The following is a 20,339-nucleotide window of genomic DNA, read 5'->3' as shown; positions in this document are numbered from 1 at the left end:
ACACACGTGGAGATGGGGTTCCCTGCAGAAGACCCTTTGGGTGCAAGTCAGGATGGACAGAGGCCAAGCAGAGAGGAGCTGGAGCTCTCCCGCCTCCCAGCGCCCACCCACCTTGCACATGCAGGTGCGCAGGCTCTGCTTCAGGTAGACTGGAGTTCAGAGCCCTGCCCTGCCATCTTTTGCTGAGAGGTGTTTGCGGCCCAGTTCCATGGCCTTCGAAATGGGGGATGATGACTAGGTTGTGTGAGGACTGCAGGAGGTAATGCACCTCACACCAAGGACTGGCGATGCGTGCCCGCCCTCTCCTGAGCATGCCCCGCCCTCTCCTGAGTGCACCCTTTCGAAGCTCTTCCCATGCTCTGGGCGCGGGGGAGGTGGAGACAGGTTCCTGCTGCAAAAGGCACCACCAGAGGATAGACAGGGGCCACGCCCCTCGCCCCACGGTGAGGCTCAGGGCCCTCAGGAGGGGACTTCACTCAAGAAGTTCCATGGGCTTTATCATGTTCTGCTTCAGTCACTCAGGCTCCTGGCCTGGATGCCTCAACTTAACCACGTGACTTTTCTACCAATCCCTTTTGCCTATGACCTTGAGATGCTCACAGAGCAGCTATCATCGTCTGTGCCTGACTCCAGCCCGGGGTTCCGGCTGCTGGGGTGACTTCCTGAGACAGGCTTCAGCTCACAGTGATCACTGGTGGGCTTTGAACCCAGGGACCCCCTCCACACTCCCAAAGGAGGGTGACCAGAGTAGGCACGGTGACCGCCTCCCTAGACTCCCAGGCTCCTGCATGTCCGCTTTCCTTATTTGTCTGCAGGAGCAGGGGGTGGGTGGGCTGCAGGCTCCAGATGAGTCATTTCCTCCTTAGAATCAAGAGCTGAGGGTTGGCCGAGGCAGGAGGCCCACTGCAGGGGAGCCAAATGCCCACGGAGGCCAACCAGGATGTGGAGCCACCTCCACGCGGTGGGAGGAAATGAAACATTTACTGAGCACTCAGCACACAGGTCCTTCGGGGAAGAAAAGAGCAAGCGAGAGGGAACCACGAGCCATTTTTGCCATTTTATCCATTTATTATTATATACAATATTAAGGCACAAGTTGAAGCAGCAAAGAACAGGAAAATCTTTGGCTGACCGACAGTATCCACAGTTGCCGTGGGGGACACGCGTGTTTGTGGACTCCCCCCTGGCACTCTGCACACGCACCCATCTGGGCTGAACATCGCCCCTCACTACAGACCAGCAGCACGAAGATGCTCCAAGGTTACCCCAGGCATCAGGGACCCCGGGAAGCAACACAGCACACTGCCACCAAGCGCAGCAACGCACGCACACGGAGCAGGCGGAGAGAGCGGAGGCACCAGGGATGTCAGCGTTCGGGCTGAAACCTGGTGCCCGCCTTGCCCTTGTTTCGCAGGCTTTTCCACAGACTGTGTAAATGCTTCATGGAGAAGGAGGCTCCCTGCCTCTCCTCCAAAGGGAAAAACATCTTGGTTGAAGTCCAACCACTGTGGATAAACTTGCTTACATTCTGTTTTGTAATAAATACTTACAGGTGTCTAGATGTGAACAGAATCCTAGGCAAAGTCACATGTAAACACAACACTGGGCATCAAAACTTCAGGGAGCTGATCTAAGAAAATGCTGTATATATGCTTCCTTATATAGAGAATAGTATTTTAAAAGTTTCATGACAAACACCTCAGTCACAGCATAACATGACAATAACATGCACCTAAACCTAACACCAGCTTACGGAATACCTACTAAGGAATATGCACTTTCGTCTGTAGTGTGCACAGAGGTGGGGATGCATACGAGGCATGGCAGGAGAACAGGCTGTTAAACGTGACTATCCGTACTGCTCTCCCCTGGAGAGGTCACTCTGAGAGACTATGAGACCGAAGACTCATTGCAGGGCGCCTCTTACCTTTTCAGAAACTAACAGGGCGTGAATTACCTTAACTGCCATACTTACTCATCCAGCTGTGCTAGGAATAACTTGGGATTATTTCCGGCACTGAACTCTATCCCCAAAGGCTTCTCATTTCTAGGGGAAGCAAAGGAACGTGCCAGGCCCCGAAGGCTATTCGGATAGAGGAATTCCATAAATGTTCCCAAGGGAACGCCTTTGAGGAAAGTGGGGTGAGTGGAACACTTGGATCTTCTAGACTTTCAGAACAGAAAATTCACACACAACTGTACAGGCATGCTGCACACATGTGCTCGCTTGTTCTCTCTCTCTCTCTCTCACACACACACACACGTCTTTAGGTACCATTCAACTACTAAATGAGATGGCATGCCACTGCAAAAGAAAAGAATCCTTTGCTCATTGGCTCTTGAAGAAATTCATTCATTGAAACGCTGACCATAGCTTCTTCATTACTACCTACATCTCCCCATGGGGCAACACATCAGAGGTAAGCCCCCCTGCCCCCACACACACTCAAATCCTCACACCAAAGGCAGACAGTTTAAACACACTGATTAATTGGGGATGGGGGAGAGAAATTGATAGAGCATGTGCCGTGGCTGCCTTAGCTTTTAGGATGTGGAACAGCTATGGTGAGCTGGATAACTTCTGGCTACTTAAAAGCCTTTTCCACTTAAGAGCATCCACAGGATCTCCACACCATGGGTACAACACCTCTCCGTTTGAGAGGGGTACGCGAGATCACTTAGCACACTCCACTCGCTCCAGGGCAGATGTGGAACAAGACTTTGGCTTTGGAAGAAGCCCTCTCTTTGCTCAGCACAGCTCCCAGAGGTCCGCGTGTGAGCTCCCTGCCGCAAAACTTTTCCGCTCCAACGCGCTCTTCACTGCCTCCTAAATGCCAGCCTTGCCTGTGTTTCCCCAAGTTTTGGGGACTCAGAAAGTCTACTGGGGCGAGCTTGCTCACTCCAGTAGCACAAAGATGTTTCAGGCACTCCATCGCGAGGATACAGGTGGCTGAGGGCAGAGCCAGGTGAGAGCAAGGATGGTGAGGACCAGCTTCTCTGCAGGGAGCACTCTCAGAGCAACAGAACCACCGAGTTCTGGTTCAAGTTCAGTACTCATTTGCATCAACTGTCTCTATATCCACTCCCAGCCCTGTGCAGTCAAACTCACCCATGAGATCCAAAGAGCAGCCTCAGCAGGAGTGAGACCACAAGGGCTCCATCACTCCCTACTCTCTGAGACAGCCCTGCTCTGCACGCATGGCTACAGTGTGAAGTCCACACCGCCCCTGCCTACCAACCTCTGGGAAGCAGAAGAAATGCTGGGAGAAGAAAATGCTAATTTCTGCACAGACTCTGACATTTTTGGAAAACAGTGTGTTTTTCCTGGCAGCTTAGCTGTTTGGACCTGTAGGCAGTAATAGTTTTAACAGGAGTTCTGGGGGCAGTCCTCTTTCTCACACCCTAAGATGTGTGACAGCCATGTGCACGTGCCTATGTACATGTGTGCACACACACCACCACAGGGAGGCTGGGCATGGGAAGCCATGGTGTAGGCACAGCTCTTCCTCTACACCCTTGTTTTAAATCCCAGCTTCTGGCTGCGAGGCTTTGAGGAGGGACTCAACTTCTCTGAGCCCATTTAGGCACCCATGCCTTCAGGATAATAAAAGGTATGTAAACCCCAGGTGGCGTGGGGACTAACAGAAGGTAGCACAGTGCTTGCACACAGCACTAAACACATCGCTGGAAGCGTTTTTCTGAAAATCCAATGAGATAAGATACTGTAAAGTGCCCCGGAGTGGGAGGTACCTGTGACCCCTTTTTCCTGTAGGTGAGCTCAGCCTCAGGAAAGCTCACTGCAATGCAAGTGCAGCCGAAGACATTTTAAAGCTGGTGGCCCTCCTTCCCAAGGAAGAGGCCCAGTGGGCTCTGGAGGAAATGAAAAGACTGATGATGACTGCGGCACAGCTGTAGCTGACAGCCTGAGAAACGGTGCTCTCTCCACTTGTGTTTTGACAATGAAAACATCTGGTATTAAAAAAAAAAAAAACTCAAAAACAAAAACAAAACAAAAAACAATTCTGGGAGACCCAGAAGAGTTGAGTGAGTGTCATGCCCAGATGCACCAAAATGCAGTATCTAGGGCGCGAGGACCAGGCTTCGGGAGCAACACGGCTGGGGCCCTGGCTCTAACCCACTGCTAGGGAGACGGCCGAAGCATGGGGTGGCCCAGACATGTGGTGGAGGCTGGCAGGGTGGCTTTTCTTTCTTTTCTGGTCCGTCCCCAACATGAATTGGAGTCGCCATGTCCTTAAGAGAGTTAGCTGCCATTGACTGAACCTCATTCCTGGAGAGAAGTGATAGGGAACAGCGACTGGGATGCCATCACTGGGCTCCATCCCTCTCGCATCCACACTCAACCCCTTCCCCCACTTCCGGGGCCTCCCATGCTCTTCCCACACCACAGAACACGGGGTGAGCTTGGCGCTCAGTCTGGGGGCTGCCTCAGTTTCCCAGCCTGCACCATACTTATCTGCTGCTCAATGTGAGACTAGAGGAGGCAGCACAAAGCTGAGGGCCCACCACAGGGCAGAGCTTGCGAGAGTCAGCTCCCGCTTCGTCTTCTGGGGGGGGGGGGCTCAGAGGCCTATCTTGCCGAAGCCGTGTAACTTCACCCAGGTCACTCTCCAAAGACCAGTCCTAGAAGAAGCCTGCCAAGCAGGTTTCCCAAGAAGCATTGCCTTCGAGGTTTCATTCAGGGGGCACCTGAATAAATACTGGACGGACAGATTTTTGGGAGCTGAGAAAACACAGATCCAGTTGAGCTGGAGGGAGAACAACATCAGATCGTGCAGGAGCACCTGGCAGCCTGATTAGCTTCTCCTCTCTTTATCTGGTCCAGCACCTCCTGGACGGCGGAGGAAGCCAGCAGAGGAGTCCCGTGAAACATCGCAGCAAGGGTACAGAGCCCCAGCACCCGACTCACTCCCGTGCTCTCTCCATGGCATTTCGGCCTCACTTTGGATAAGCTGTCCCCCAAACTGAAACCTCCAAAAACCCTAACCACATCCTCTATATAGATTGGCCTATCAGGTAACAAAGCAAGTTCCCGGCAGAGAAAGACCCACACACAGAAGCCTGCACGTTCATCCCCAGCAGTCAGAGGAGTGCAAGGGGGAAGGCAGCGTGGTGAACAGGTGTATGAGACAATGAGAAAGTGGCACAGGGCGCCTGGTGAGATTCTGGATGACCCCAAAACAAAATGGTTTGCAAACTCTCATCCAGTTCCTGGAGGGCTGCCCTGAACGTCTTACACAGAACAAAATGATGGAAATTTCAACTCCTCACAAGAAAGCTGATGGGAGAGTGACAAAGCCAGTGCCGTGATCTTAATGTAAGATGTACATGGTGAGCCGGGGGCTCTCCTGCCTCATCAGACCTTACCTAGTGCATAGTCAGGATGAGATTAGCAGCTGCAGCCCAACTACGCCAAGTGGATAAAGCAGCCAGGGAGCCAGCATCTGGCCTTGTCCTCCTGGTAACTGGCCACTGCTAAACACAGCAGGGACGATGCCACTTCAGACACTGCGCTTATGAATCCCATGCCTCGGGAGTTCTGCCAAGTCTGATTACAAAGGAAGGAACAAACACAAAAGTAAAATTACAGAGCTGAGACAGAGATGAACTCGGAGGAGTTAGGGAGGATGAGCCCGAGCTGCCAGCACTTCCATCCTGTTGAGAAAATACTGCTGAATCCAAAGAAGCTGAGGATCCTTACCACCTCCTGAAAATCCAAACTGGACAGGTAATCAGGTGGAGAGCACCTTCCCAATCCCCCATCATCCCTGGACATTTCTTCTCAGACACACACACTCCTACAGGACACCCCGTGTGCAGCGTGGGCAACACTGTCGTACACTAAGATGGCTCTAGGGATTTCTAGGAGGTTCTTAAACCAAACATGCTGAAGGCAAGGAGAACAGGGCTATTCCCAGGAAATCCATGTTCAGGTTTGTCTGTTTATAGCCAGAGATACATTTTCTGTACAAAGAAAAAGTCCACGTCCTATTTCTACTTAACTTTGTTTCCAAACCTACATGCATTTTCTGTCTTCCACTACAGAGAATAAAAATCCATGGCCATGGCATTCTCCTCCATCTTCAGTCATGTAGGCTCCCGCTCTCGTTTCTAACATTTATCGAAAGTGTTCCCACTCCTCTGAAACCTCTTAGCAGTTCACAGCGTTCCTGATCTTCCTCCACACCTTCTTGAGCTTTCTCCTCCTCTCCGCCACCTTCCTTGCTTGTCAGGGTTCCGTCAGGAAGTTCACAGGGACGCAGAGTTAGATGAGCACTTCCATCATCTCGCCATCGGGGAGCTCGGGCTTGTGCAGCAGGCTGCTGACACGGCTCCGGTGGTCGGGTGACTTCCCATGGCCAGGAGAGGTGTCTGCCAAAGAGGGGGAGACATCAGGCTCTGTGCCAGGACCCACTTCAAGCACCCCTGTCCACTGAGGAGTCTTACCACAGCGCACATGGGGAGGCCCACACAGTGCAGCCTACGACTCAATGACTGGCCCAGGTGGGGTCAGATACAAAGAAAGACAACCAGTGATGGAAGAGAGTTCAGTGGGTGGGCATGACGCTGGGACTGTGTGCAGAAGCTGCTAACAGCCGCTGTCTCTCAGAACTGTCACACACTCACTACAAGCCAGGAACTATTTACATGTTCCTTGCTTTACTTGGGAAAGTGCATCCTAAGAATTTCATCTCCAAAAAAGGACAACTCTCTATTGAGTTGTCTCTCTTGGAGGATGCAATAAAGATTGTCCTGAAGGAAACAGTGACTCTGTGCTCCAAGTAGCCCCATTTCCTCAAAAGAATTCCTGCCAAGGGCTCTCTCCATGACTCTGATTAGTCCATAGCCAACTCACTCTTCCCCTGGGCACTTCTGGACTTGCTGCAAAGCTCATCCTTCCCACATGGTCTTCAGTATATTAAACAATGGACTGGCCTGAGTGCCGTGCCACAAGTTACCTACTCTGCAGTGAGGTCTACTCCCTCCACCAGTCATGTCCCCCACGGAGGCCAGAAGCCCTCAGACGTCACTGCCTTGAAGGGAACATCTATGAACCTGCTACCATTGATGCACCTGATGCCTGATACCGTCTCCCAAACATCCAGGAGGGCACCCACAGGAGTCTGCTTCGACTCTTCCTGAGGAAGAGGTAGTGATAAGGCACACACTACAACAGCAGGCTCAAGCTGTGTGCTCATTTGAGGTGAAAGTAAATCCCAACAGCCTGTATATGCTCCTCATGTTTTATCTCTTTAATATAAAGCATGCGCACCAGCCTCGTGCAGTAGGATGATCACCATCCTAAAGTGAAAGCTGCTTGGTGCACCTGCTGCTTCTCCAGCTCAGCAAGAGACCCTCTCTCAGGCCACGCAGTGCTGTGGTTCTTGGGGGCATAGAGGAGGCAGGCAGCACGTACCCAGTTTCTCCGCCACTGCTTTGGCCGCGGGGTGTCTCAGGACGGGGCTGTTGGAAGGAGTGGTGCTCAGCCTGCCACGGCTGGGGAGGGAGGCCATGCTGGGCCAGAGGAGTTCAGTGCTCTTGTCCGTCTGGGTGCTGCTGTCTTTGCTGCCCGTCTTAGCATGGGCACTGCTGGCTGACGTGGTGGAGGCTGCAGGGGGCAGTGCTGAGCCTGGGGGGGTTGGCAGCAGCGGGGCAGAGGCGTGTTCATGGTGCTCCTTCCCCAGCAGCAACCCTGAGGGCAGAAGAAGAGCTTTCTCAATGGCATTCTTTTTTCTCAAAAAGCAAAAGCACGTGTCTTGGAGACCATGTTCTTCTTGACTGATAATTGCTTCACTCATTCATTGATTCACTTACCAAGCCTTTAGTAAGCACATATTATGTGCCTGACCAAATGACAAAGGGAATTTCAAACATGACCTGCTCCCTCCCTTCCTAGGCAGCGGAGGAGTTGTCAGGTAAGCCAGTTTTAATAGAGCATGATCAGCTGTAGGATAAATGGGTTCACAGGGCGGTACGGGAGGACAGAGAGGTGTCCCAGCACCAGGGCATGCGGGTAGGGAGGTTCCTGCTAGGCTTCCCGTGGGGCTCCGCTCCTCCCAGCACGGCCCAGGAGGGCTGGTCTGAAGCAGTGCGGAGTGAGCACTGAGTAGCACATATTATCACCCAAGAGGTATCTCTGTGTTGGAAAGCATGGCACGCCCAAAAAGTGGGAAGCCAGTGGCGTGCCCAGGAAGAGCTGCTTTGCTCTCTCCCTTCCAAGGCCCAGGAGTGGTGAGGCTGGGGTGGAGAAGATGGCATGCTGCCCAGGAAAAGGAGCCGCAGGGCGTGCAGAGCTGTCCATTCTCCCAAAGCCTTCCTGCAACGCTAGACAAGAGGGTAACTTCTTTATTCTTAAATGCAGCACACATCCAGCAAGGTGTCAGCCCTCCAGAACGCTAGCCTATAGGAGAAGCGGTAAGCCCAATGAAGTATGTGTTCACCTAGCTTGTTGACAAGCCAGCAATGCATAAAGCATCCTCACCAGGACTGCTTCCAGTACCCATTCGAAAGGGTGATTCATTTTGCCTAGAGCTCTGCTTCTCAAAATGCAATGTGGGCACAGGATTAAAATGAAGATTCCAGCAAGCGGATGGGGTCAGAGGGTCTGTCTTACAAGCTCCCAGGGCTTCACACATGGCCTCACTTTGTATTTCACAACGTTCCCATGAGGTAGGCATATCCTCTGCCTTACAGAGCAGGAGATGGAAGCTCAGAGCAATTAGCATCTTACAGCTAAGAAGCAGAAGCAGGACCCAGATCAGCTGTGCCTGCCTTGGAGCAGTGTTCACACCTCATCAGCTGCCTGCTGAAACTCCAGAATGTGATAGGATGTTCTTGTGGGGTGGCTCCTGGGAGTCCCTGTACAAGCAGGAAGGGACACACTGTCCCCTCTACCTCCTTCCAAAGGCCAGCGGGCAAGAGATGGCGGGAACATGTGGGGAACTGCAGAGGCCCTGCAGTTGCACCTCTGCCTGGTCCGCAGTCTCTCCCTGTTTTTGTGACACACGGACACCAGCCATAGTAATAAGGAGGAATGTGAGGTTAGAGAACACAGCGATCTTCCAAACCGACCAAGGTGCTCAGGCTCTGAAATCTGGTGTAGACCAAACCCAGCGGGACAGCCTCAGACACCAGAGAGATGCCTGCTGGCCGCATGTCACAAACAGGCCACCCCCAGAGAGGCTTCCCTCAGCAAGCAATTTCTGCCTCTTTCCTGCACCCCCTCCCCTAACTGAGTTGGGGGCTAAGTGTCCTTGGATCGGTCTTTGATGATCCCAGCTGGTCTACACTCGTCCTCTTTGAAGTGCATTTCCTTTGTGGGCAGGGGCTGCTGAAGCCACCAGAGGAGGGACTTCAAACAGAGACCCTGGTTGGAAGTCTTTGATCCCCGCAAGTCTGCTGGGGTCATATGGAAGCTCTTATCCCCTTTGGCACAAAGCAGCCAGGCTCCTCAGGGTCCTATGCTGGGGAAAACTGGCTCTGGACTCCACTGAGAAACAAAAACACACACTGACCTGGGGACACGCATCAAAGAAGGGCCGGACCCCTGGCGTTGCCAGTAGGCCAGGGAAGGCCGCAGGGACACGCGTGTCTGTGTGTCTGTGTACAGTGTGTGTATGTGTTCTTCCCCAGGTCCCCCAGCCCAGCCAGCCAGTGGGCCACACCTGCACCCCAGAAGCCTGCACCTGGTTGAGACCACACCTGCAGAGCGCTCCTCAGAATTCTGTGCAGCGATACAGCACAGCCGCACCACCAACCCTGCACGTGGAAGGCACTTCTTCCAACAAGCTTCCTCTGCACCGCCTCCCTCTTTCCTCCCACGGCCCCGCGGGTGCAAAAGGGCAGGCAGGACCTCCTTTCCTAGAAGCTGAAGCAGAGGTGCAGCAAGTAACAGGACCAGGAAGAACCAAGGTCGGGGATCTGGTTTTTTTTTTTTTTTTTTTTTTTTTTTCATTAGGACATCTTGCATTTTAAGGGATGTCTCAACATTCAACAATAACAGCTGACAGCTATGACACAGGCTGAAAGCTCTGGTGGTGTAGCCTTGGGAATTCACACAGTGTTTCCACACAACTCACTTAACGTCCCCAATCAAGGTATGATCGACTTTCGTCCCCATTTTACACGTTTCTGAACAGAGACTAGGAGACGCTCAGTGCATTTCCACGTCCCAGGAGAGGCAGGGAGGCTGCCTCCGTGCGGAGTGGCCCTGCTTCTCGGATGCCCGAATGGAGGAGCTGGGGCTCACCTATGCTGCCCTTCCAGGTCTTCTCTTCCTTCTTCTCCTCGGCCAGCTGGCTGCTGGTCAGGGAGGTCTGCCGGGAGTGCGTCCCAGTGGCAGCCGCGATGGACGGCACGGAGCGGGCAGGCCGCAGGCTCGAGGAGTCTGTCTTGCCCGCGTCTTTCCGGGCCCGCTGCTGAAGGACCTTAATCATGGCGTCCTTCTCTATGATTTTGGCATGGAGATTTTTAATACTGTGAAACAAAGAAAACCGCCTTAGTAAAGAGTGAGGTGGGTAGAAGGTACGTCTGGTTCGAAGAACTGGAAGCTTTCCTCTAGAGCCATCCCCAAGATGTCACTGTGGTTCAGGGATGGAGAGTTGGATGCTGCACAAGTCTTCAAGCATTGCAGCCTCCAGATTGTGTCACACGGATGTTTTGTAAGAGATCAAAAGGCTGCACCTTTCTGGAGGCTCTAAGGCTTCTGAGAGGCACAGTGGGAAGGCTGACGGGTACCCACCGGACCAAGGTGGGCTCGGGGACCACTCTGAGGGTTTAGTACCGAGGACAGGTAGTAGAGAGCAACAGGGAGGCACAGAGGCGAGCTTTCAACTAAAGTCAACTTCTCTGTTTTCCAAGAAAAAGAAGTAAAAAGGTGGACAGATTATCTGAAGATGATTTTTCCTTTTGATGGCCAACAATGAGAACCCAAGCCACAGGAGTCCCTCTCACCACTCTGATCCTATCTTGCTGAGCCTATCCACGCCTCAATGATGCAGCCCCATTTTCACAGCTGCACAATGTGAGGCTTGGAGCTCAAATGAGCAAGTAGAGACAAGGCTAGTGTATGTCCAAGGCAAGTAGAGACAAGCCTAGTTTATGCTGGCAATCCTGCGTGGCCTATCAGAACAGTACATAAGCTAAATACATTCTTTCATTCTAGCTGGAATATATAAATTCTGGCTCAAAAACGCTGGGTCATTGGAATATGACCTGTTCCTCCTTTCTAGCTCAGAATCTCTGCAAAGTCATAGAGACACAGAGGTACCAAGGGCATCTCAGCCTTCAAGCCTACACTGCCAGAACTGCTCCCCCGAGAGCGCCAACTTCAGTCCTGCTGCAGAGCAGAGCGCTCACTGAGGTGGGAGTCCTTCTGTCCAGGGCAGAGCATGGGGGAGGAGACCTCGAGCTCTCAGCTGCAGTCCTCTCTGGAAGCGCTGCAGTGTGAGAGCCACCACGGGCTGGCAGGCCTCACTCAGGTCTGCAGGTGAGCTGGCAACGCGGGTGCATGTGGTTTTCTCTTACGTGTACTCCATGTCCTGACACCTCCTGTTGGCCTGCACCACCTCCTCCTCTTCCTGCCAGATGTGAGCCTCCAGGGAGCTCTCGCCGTAGCTGCCATTCCGAGAGTGGTTGATGATCGTGGTGTCTCTGGGAACAACAGGGTGAGCACTGGGTCACAGGAAGCCCTCTTGCTTTGTTTCAAGGCAAACACACTCAGAATGGAAAGAGATGGGGTTCATGTCAGAACACAAATCTGTTCCTCACACCCCACTGGTGCCTACAGGCCCTCCCTCTCTACTTCTCCAGCTTAGTTTCCAATCCAGTCAGATGATCCCACACAGAATGAAGCAAACGCTGTGGACAGGCAGCCCAAGGGTACCATGTGGGAAAAAATAATCTCTCCACAGATTCCTGTACCCACCCTTCCTCTCCTAAATCCCAGGCAATTCCCTTCCTAAACCTGATAAAATTAAGGCAGTATGTACAACAAGCAAGTAAAATAAAAAATCAAAACTGCCTGCCCCTTCTACTAACAACAGTGTGCATTAAGCTATATGATAAGTGTGCATACATAGATCAGGCACCTACAGCTTTAATCTACTGACACATGGATACTGTTGCTACTGTTAAATTTGTTGGTGTTTCTATGCTTGCACTTTTTCATACTTGTCTTTTCATATTTTTCTAGTGTTAAAATTCTGTTTTCATGTTTCAAAATTTTTTATTCATTTTATTTATTTGAAAGGCAGAGAGATAGAGAGAGAGTGCTTCCATTTGCTGGTTCACTCCCCAGATGCCCACAGCAGCTGGAGCTGGGCTGAAGCCAAGATCCAGGAAAGCAATTCAGGTCTTCCATGTAGATGTCAGGGACTCAACTACTTGAGCCATCACCTACTGCCTCCCCAAATGTACATTAACAAGAATCTGACATAGGGAGAAGAGGTGGAGCTCACACCCAGGGACTCACATATGGAATGTGGGCATCCCCAGTCGGGGCTTGACTCTTAGACCAAACACCCGCCCTGCCATTTCAGTATTTTGGGATAGTGAACCAGGACTCAGTGAAATGGGACTCAGTGAATACCCTAAACAGAGAGCAGCCCTCTTGGACACTGAGGCTCCAAGCTGATTCTTCCTCCAAGTGAATTCTGTCTCATTTCTTGTTTTATGCACCCTGGCTGGGACTCAGGTTGGTTAGGTGTAACAGACACGCTGGGCACCAGGAAAGATGAAGACAGACACTGTGACCTTGAGAAGTTCAACTGAGGTGGTGGAGTGAGGCTAGGAACAGGCACTGGGAGATGAAAATTCTGTTCTGTTGGAAGCAGATGTCAGCCTGAAAACAACTGGTCGAAGATAACTATTCTGGCCACTGGTTTTGTCAATTTAATTACTCCTAATGAACAACAATTAGTAAAAAGATAATTGTGCCAACCAAGTAATGAATCTTAAGATGAAAGGCACAATAATGCCTCTAATTATATGAATAGCAAATTAATAAATGATCTAGTTAAACATTTCACATCTCTTTAATGTCGTATTCCAATGCTACAATCATATTGAAAATCTTAAAAGCTCTTTTCTAGAACACCCAAAACAGCACCAAGAGGCCCTTCTTTTACCCACTTCATGCCAGCTAACGGTGAATGAGCTGAGTTCCATGCTATGACTGAGCAGAGCATGGTGCTCATGGCTGCCCCTTTCATTCTCACATGTGCAGTAGGTGTGGCTGGCCTCAGCACGCAGATGCAGTAGGTGTGGCTGGCCTCAGCACGCACCTGGAGACACCCAGGATGGGCGACCTCTCCAAGAACACCCAGTTAGTGAAGGATGGAAATGGACTCAACCCCAGGTACTTACGACCCCAAAACCCAGGTCCGTAACCATTACTCTACATTCCTAGAGGTCTCCTTTGTGTTTTAAAAGAAGGCCTCAGCAAAGACGCATAAATATAAAATAAAATAATGAAGCAAGAGGGAACCTGTGAGAATGTGGTCCAGAAAATAAACTGTCTGGAAATATATCATAATGCCAACATATGCAGAAAGCAAACCAAATTCTTTAATTACACGCACAAAAATCATCAATATAGGAATAAGCAGTTGAAACATTTTCAATATTTCAACCAATTTACTTTTGGAAAATTCATAGAGCTGGAGACAAATTTAAAAACTCATTTTTGTACTGCCAAGTAAGGACAGCAGGCACAATTAGATGAGAACAACTTAGAAACAAAACTCTGAAAAAAATTATATTGCTTTGAAACCTGTAAAAAGTTTCAAAACCTTCCCCACATATACAAAATAAGCCCACCTTGTAAAAAGTCTGATTGGTAGTATCGAGATGCATAAAGACAGCGAAGCCAGTTGGTGTGCAAAAATTACCTTTTTTGTTTAAAACTCATTGTTTAGAAATGTGAGGTATGCATCAGTGGCTGAAAAGTCACAGAACTGATGACTAGAAAAAGCCATTTTTGCCAATTTATCTCTAGCCATTTAGCATCTAATCTAGACAAGAACTCAGAACTTCAACATTTCTCAGAAATATTTCATTTTCCTTTTCCCCCCTTACTAGCAATACAAAAGCAAAGGTGAAATTACAGAGGTTTTCTTGGAAAAGAACATTAAGATTTTCATCCATCCATCTATCCACCCACCCATTTATTTACCCATCCATCCCTCCTTGCATCCGTCCATCTTCCAGAACTTCAAACAAAACACTCAGGGAGAGGCAGAGGGCTAGTGTTAGGGCTCAAACAGGACTTGGCTCCCCAGATTCATGCAAGCACTTAAGCCCCACTGTATTATGTTAATGGCTAGTGATTTAATCATTTTAAGGATTCGGGTGGAGGCCTGATCCAATTGTGTTGTCTGAAGATAGGGCCTTTGGAAAGTGGCTGGATTGGTTTAGATGGCTAGGGTGGCTCCTGGGATTAAATCAAAATGGCTTTATACAGAGAGACAGAGAAAGGGCAGAGGAAGAGTGTGCTGCCTCTCTGTTTCCTGTTTCACCCTCCCTCCATATGTGTTCTGCTCTCATTAGGTGCCAGGTTAATGGGGTCATCCTGTCTTGGACTGTGGAGACCTCCAAAACTGCAAACCAAAATAAGCCTTCCTCTTTGCTAAGAAGATCCTTTCAGGTATCTTTAGTTAAAATAATGAAAGGCAGACTAACACAGTTGGATAAATTCCACAGTGTTTTCTGGGTACCTAAAACAAACCCCCTTGCATGAAAGATAAACAAGGATGGGCCTAGAATCTGCGAGTGGGAGATAATGTTTGGGGTCTGTCTGTATTCTCTGCCACCCTCAAGTCCTAAACCCACCATGTAGTCTATGCTTCAGACCTGCTGCTTCCTCCATTTCTGATTTTGCTTTCTAGTCCCATCCACGCCCTCAGAGCCCGGGATTGCAGACAGACATCTCATCTGCTAAAAACAATGATACACAAGGGCCCCCACAGCATCCCCCACGGTAACACATTTACACTGCTACAGGAATGCAGTCAGGCTCCCTGTTCCGAACCAGTCCACAGCTCTGATTTCCATTTCACACATGAGGTTTGCCACACTTAGACGGGCTTGTCCCACATCACACACTCATAGCCAGTGACAGACAGAGAAGCCTTGACTGGAGGGGTCCTGCCTCCCTGTGTAGGGTCCTCATTAACATCACACTGAGAAAGGGAACTTGTCGGGCAACTGTTGACAGCAGTGCATTAGCCCCTAACCCAACATAGCGGGCCAGGCCCTCTGTAACCTTAGGATGGTTCGCTGTCTTCCCCAGGACAGAGAGGTAAGTTAGTTGTTAGCTTAGCAACCAAAGAGCTCATCTTCAAAAGGTCTATTTCAGAGGGTTGCACTGTTCTCGTCTGTCCGTACGGTGCAAGGACTGAACTGGTGGCTGTAACTTCCCTCCCGTTCTCACCCCACAACTCCAGAGCTGTCCATGCCTGATTCAAGTGTCTGTTTCATTCCTGAGGCTGCAATCAGATGTTAGAGGCTATTTCCATTACCAGCCTAAACATCCATGAACAACATGTGAGCACTGGAAAATGATCCCCAAACAGCTATTTTGCACATGGGTGTGCAGGTCTTCCTGTCTGCAGATATAAGTGTCCTGGGGGGCACGTCATGGAGGTATCTTGCAAATATAAAGACTCTGCTTGCTCCAGTCCTTGGATCCATCAGGCTAGACTCCTGCGGACTCTGCTCTACTTGAGCAATGAGCCTGAGTGCCCGTGAGTAGCTTATAAAGTGTCTCCCTCCATCTCAGCTACCTTCTCATACTCTTTAAGGAAGAAATAAAACACGCCAAGGCAATGTGGAATTGAATCCATCAGCAGTCGCATCCTGGGCTTTAACTCATCGTGCTCGGTTCATGTCCTACAAGCCCTAATGGCTCAATAACAACCCTTATTTCCTAAGAAGTCTGGTTCTGGATGCTCCTTTGAAATCTGAGGATCTCCGCCAACTATACTGACCATAATTTTTGGCAAATTCCAAGCAACTTTAAATTAAATGACCAAAATAATTTATGGGCAGGAAACAAAGTGAGTGGTGGGAGGCAGTGAGGGGCTAGACTGGCCCAGTGCACGCGCCTCCGGCGTGTGCAGCAATGATGTATGTAGGAGACATCCTGCAAACAAAGGGCAGTGGGATACTGCCTTGCTTGCCCAGGCAGCACAGGGTTTCAGTCAAATTCCTGAGCGTTATTGTTTGAGTTACTGCACCACTTGATCTAATTCTTAAAGGAAGAATAAGGCTGTGCATCTATAGGAAGAAAGCAGAGAGAAAGAGGTAAACACTGACAGCAGCAGAGAACCATTTCAAACCAGGTGAAGTAGGGTTTTAAGTTGGACAAGCCTCCATTTGACCTGTGGCCCCAGCACAGACTGCTGGACTGGTTTGTATCAACTACTGCCGTCTCATTTTCTTCACTTGTCAAATAAGACAAGAACAGCCCTTGCTCTCAGGGTTGCTATGAGGATCATAACTTCTTCTCATCTGGCCCGTGATATACACCCAGCATTAATATGCTATCACAACGTCCTTCTTTATGATCCCACAGGATGCCCCTGTGTGGATGTAAGTGGCTAAGTGCGTCTCCTCATGTTGGACTCTGGAGTGTTTCCAATGCGCTGATGCTTTCAGCAACGCTGGGGTGGACATCCTTGGACAGACACCTTCAGGCACTCACATAATGGTGTCCTCAAGATAAATGTCGAGAACTAGGAGTTTGGAACCAAATTATCCTCCAGAGCCGTTAGACCATTTTGCTGTCCAGCTAGCACCACAGACATTTAAATGATTTTTAGCTGACCTCACACCCCAGGAAGGGCTCCTGCACCTCTTTGGGTGCCTTGGTAGCTTGGTTTTGGTTACCTTTTTTCCCTCCTGCAGGGTTCCGCCGGCTCACCTTTCTGCTGCAGCGGTGGCTGCGGCGTTCATGGCAAAGTGCCGAATGGTGCTCTCCTCCAGGTACTTCTGCTCCCACTTGGTCATGTCAGCCTCCAGGGCCAGGATCCGCTCCTCCTTTTCCCGCACGAGCTCCATGAGGGCCGGGGCATTGTATTCTGGCATGCTAGCTGGCTGGCCATTTCCATGTTTCTGGAGAAGCAGAAATAACATCTTGCTGTTCAAAATACGGAATGAAGTAAAACCACATCAACCCAGTCTGTGCAAGTGCCCACAAGGAGCACACATCTGCCCCAGATCCTGCAGCAATTCACATCCATCAGCATCATGGCCTTGCTCTCCATCTCCAGAGCGTGCAATCCTGATTCAGTGGATCCTACCATCACGCTATCCCACCTCTGCCTTCCTCTGTCTCATTCAAATTTCATGGAGCTCTATAAAACACTCCGTTTGACAGATGAAAAACCAAGCTTCTGGAAGCTTAAATGAATGGTTTGATGTCTCTCAGCTAATCAATAGCTGGATCAGAATTCAATCCCAGTTCTTTCTGGCTCAACAGCTCAAGGTCTTTGCATGACAAGTGAATAGTCCAATGCCTTGCAGTTAATTTATGCCAAAACAGGAACTGCAGTTGGGTCTCTTTCTAGAACACTTTTCTCCAGAATTCAAGGAAGTGATCCCAGTTGTCAATTTCCCCTGCTGCTGGGAGACAAAATGGAAAGGCACGGGAGGTTGCAGCGAGATGCCCTGACACGTGTGCTCTCCCAGCATCCATACCTCCCTCACGTAAAGGGCTGAGAATGAGAATCAAATCAGACAGCCACGGAAGCTGAAGACCACCAATGCAAGGCAAGCTCATTTTCAGCCTTTTCCTTCTAGCAGTGTCAGTAAAAGGGAATAAAGGTGGTTGCTATCTGTGCTGCACACAAGCTGATGATATTTACACTTCAGACTTGCCTTTGAACTATTTCCTATTTCCTCTAAAGAGCATGAGGTAGAGGGCGAGGGGGGTTTTGACGAGGTTCTGTTTTCAGACTGGCAGTGCCGACAGGCCACCTTGGGAACTAACTCAGTGTCAGGCGCCAGTCCCAGCATGAGCTGGGCTCCTTCGTGCTCCAGTGGAGAATGGTTTCGTCCCAGCTATTCTACAACCTGAGACACACATCCCCTCATGCCTACCACTGATGGCAGTCTTAAATGCAAAGCTGGCTGCATGGTGAGAGGTATCTGAATGTTTTACACAGAACCCCTAATGTCCTAGATTGGGCGATCACCTAAGAGCAACAGCTGGGCATTTTGGGCTGCACCAGTGCAATCCAATCCTGTCAGACGGAAGAGAACACATGGACCCCTGAGCATTTGGGAAACCATATGTTTCTATTCATTTTTTAAAGCTACGAATAGAAATGATTCTCAGAAGTGGCAGCTTGCCAACAACCAACATTTAAGGAAGAACAGAGCGGAAGGCACATCCCTGTCCTCACCTGGCCTGCAGGAAGCCACTGACCCCATCTGGCCAGTCACCTGGACCCAGGCAGGAGGACAAATGAACTAGTCTATCAAGATGAACTGCTCCTCTATTTTTAGAAACTTTCCAAGAAAAAGCTCCCACTGCCTCACTAAGCTGCCATCCATGCCTGTCAGTTTCTATCTAATCCCTTCTGTTACCATTTCAGCGGTTTGTTTTTCTAAAACCCTCTTGACCTCACATGAGATCATGACAACTCTTCACAGGCCCCCTAATTCAGGTCATTAAGAGTTATTTAAATAAATGCATGAATTTCAGCATTCAAGCGTACAGAGGCAGCACAGTCTAATGGGCAAGTGTGCTAGCCAGCAAAGAGACTGAGGGTCAGGCAGGACAGCTTCTGTCGCCCATCCAGCTGATCCACACAGAACGTGTGCAGGGGATGTCACAGCGAACAATACAGACAACATCTTTGCTCTTGATGTGTCCACATGGGAGGAATGTCCTAACAATCCACGGCTGCCTTCATTGCTCTGCGCCTCATTTTCCCCTTCTAGAACATTCCCATCTTCTCTCACCTCACAGGATTAGTGTGGAAGTACAACAGTAGTAAGAACAGCAATAGGAGTTACTCTTTCCTATTGGATTGCTACATGCCAAGCATTGTGGTAAGCACTTTGTGCAGTTTATAAAAAAAGTTTATTTATTTGAAAGGCAGAGTTACAGAGAGGGAGAGACAGAGACAGAGATCTTCCATCCGCTGGTTCACTCCCGAGATGGCCAAAATGGCTAGAGCTGTGCCAGGCCAAAGCCGGGAGCCTGAACTCTATCTGGGTCTTCCATATGAGTTGCTGGGGCTCAAGTGTTCACTTGGGCCATCTTTTTCTGCCTTTCCAGGTGCATTAACAGGGAGCTGAGTGGGAAGTGGAGCAGCCAGAACTGAATTTCCTCATGTTATGGACCAGGATGCTGAGGCTCAGAAAGATTACTCACCCAGGGCTCCGCCTCTGGAAGGAGAAGGCAGGAGCCAACGCTGGCTGGCTCAACCCTGGAGACCATGGTCTGACTCTCTCTGGGATTCTGTGCCACCCTGCTCATCTCTGGGGCATTGCCTTCTGGAAGCATCCAGGGCATCTTGCAGCAATGGGAGGTCTGTTGTTTGTGGGGCCAGGGGAAGAGGCGCTGCTGTGTTCTGGTGTGACTCCAAAGGCAGGGCCCTTGCATGGGGAGTAAAGCGCCCTACGCTACGCTCTCAAAAAGCCTCTTCAGAGGAACGGCCTTGGAAAGCGGCACAGCAGTGGGGGTGGTCTTACTGTTCTGTTGAGGGTGGAGATGACGAGGGGCTTTGTTAACAGTGTGAGCTCAGCATGCTTTCTAACCGGCTCAGACAAACACCTCACTGACACAGGGGTGAGGCTGTGGGGGTGGCATGGACTGTCCCCATGCCTGTGCTGAGAAGTGGCACGAGGGTGAATGGGGCCATCAGAGAGATTCCTGGACAGCCTTGCCCAGAAAGCCAAGTTTCTCAGATGACTTTGTGTTCTATGGCAGACTCTGCGTCATCCCTGCTGAGGGCTGCAGAACTGTGCTCTCCCCACCGGTCCAGGGGTTCCAGAACTGAGTATAACCAGACTTTACCTAGTGAAAAACTCACAATTTTTTGGGTAGATTTTTTTGAAATAACATTTTACCTCTTTTTGTTAGAGTAATGTATGCTCAGTGGTAAAATCAGAAAATGTATTAAAGGGGAACACTGAAACTAGTGCTTATCCTTTTTAAGGAGTAGACAGAACAAGACCATCTCTGAGTGCACCGTGCATCACGGCAGACAGACTGATCCTCTCACTTGTTTGCAAACTGTGATGCCAGTTCTCAACAGATGTCGAGCATCAACGTCCTAGTCAACCCCGAAGACTGCCTCTCGTCTGTGGGC

General features: G+C 50.1%; 1 protein-coding gene across 44 annotated transcripts in view; it reads right to left on the bottom strand.

The window, feature by feature from the left end:
* Window positions 1-1,047: 1,047 nt before the first annotated feature.
* AMOTL1 (angiomotin like 1) overlaps window positions 1,048-20,339 on the bottom strand; it is a 183,754-nt gene continuing 164,462 nt past the window's right edge. For all 44 annotated transcript variants that reach the window (XM_070076967.2, XM_051820643.3, XM_070076937.2 and 41 more), the window contains 5 exons: window positions 16,940-17,130; window positions 11,545-11,670; window positions 10,268-10,494; window positions 7,436-7,711; window positions 1,048-6,390 (listed from right to left, as the gene is read on the bottom strand). In XM_070076967.2, coding sequence (XP_069933068.1) covers window positions 6,284-6,390; window positions 7,436-7,711; window positions 10,268-10,494; window positions 11,545-11,670; window positions 16,940-17,130 — 927 coding nt within the window. In that variant the 3' untranslated portion in view covers window positions 1,048-6,283. The remainder of the gene's footprint in view (window positions 6,391-7,435; window positions 7,712-10,267; window positions 10,495-11,544; window positions 11,671-16,939; window positions 17,131-20,339) is intronic.

This window comes from Oryctolagus cuniculus, chromosome 1 (assembly GCF_051225735.1).
Source record: "Oryctolagus cuniculus isolate XC-2025 breed Fujian yellow rabbit chromosome 1, ASM5122573v1, whole genome shotgun sequence".
In the NCBI taxonomy this organism is placed as follows: Eukaryota; Metazoa; Chordata; class Mammalia; order Lagomorpha; family Leporidae; genus Oryctolagus; species Oryctolagus cuniculus.
Note: the sequence above shows the minus strand (reverse complement) of the source record. Positions and strands in the feature narration are given on the sequence as shown.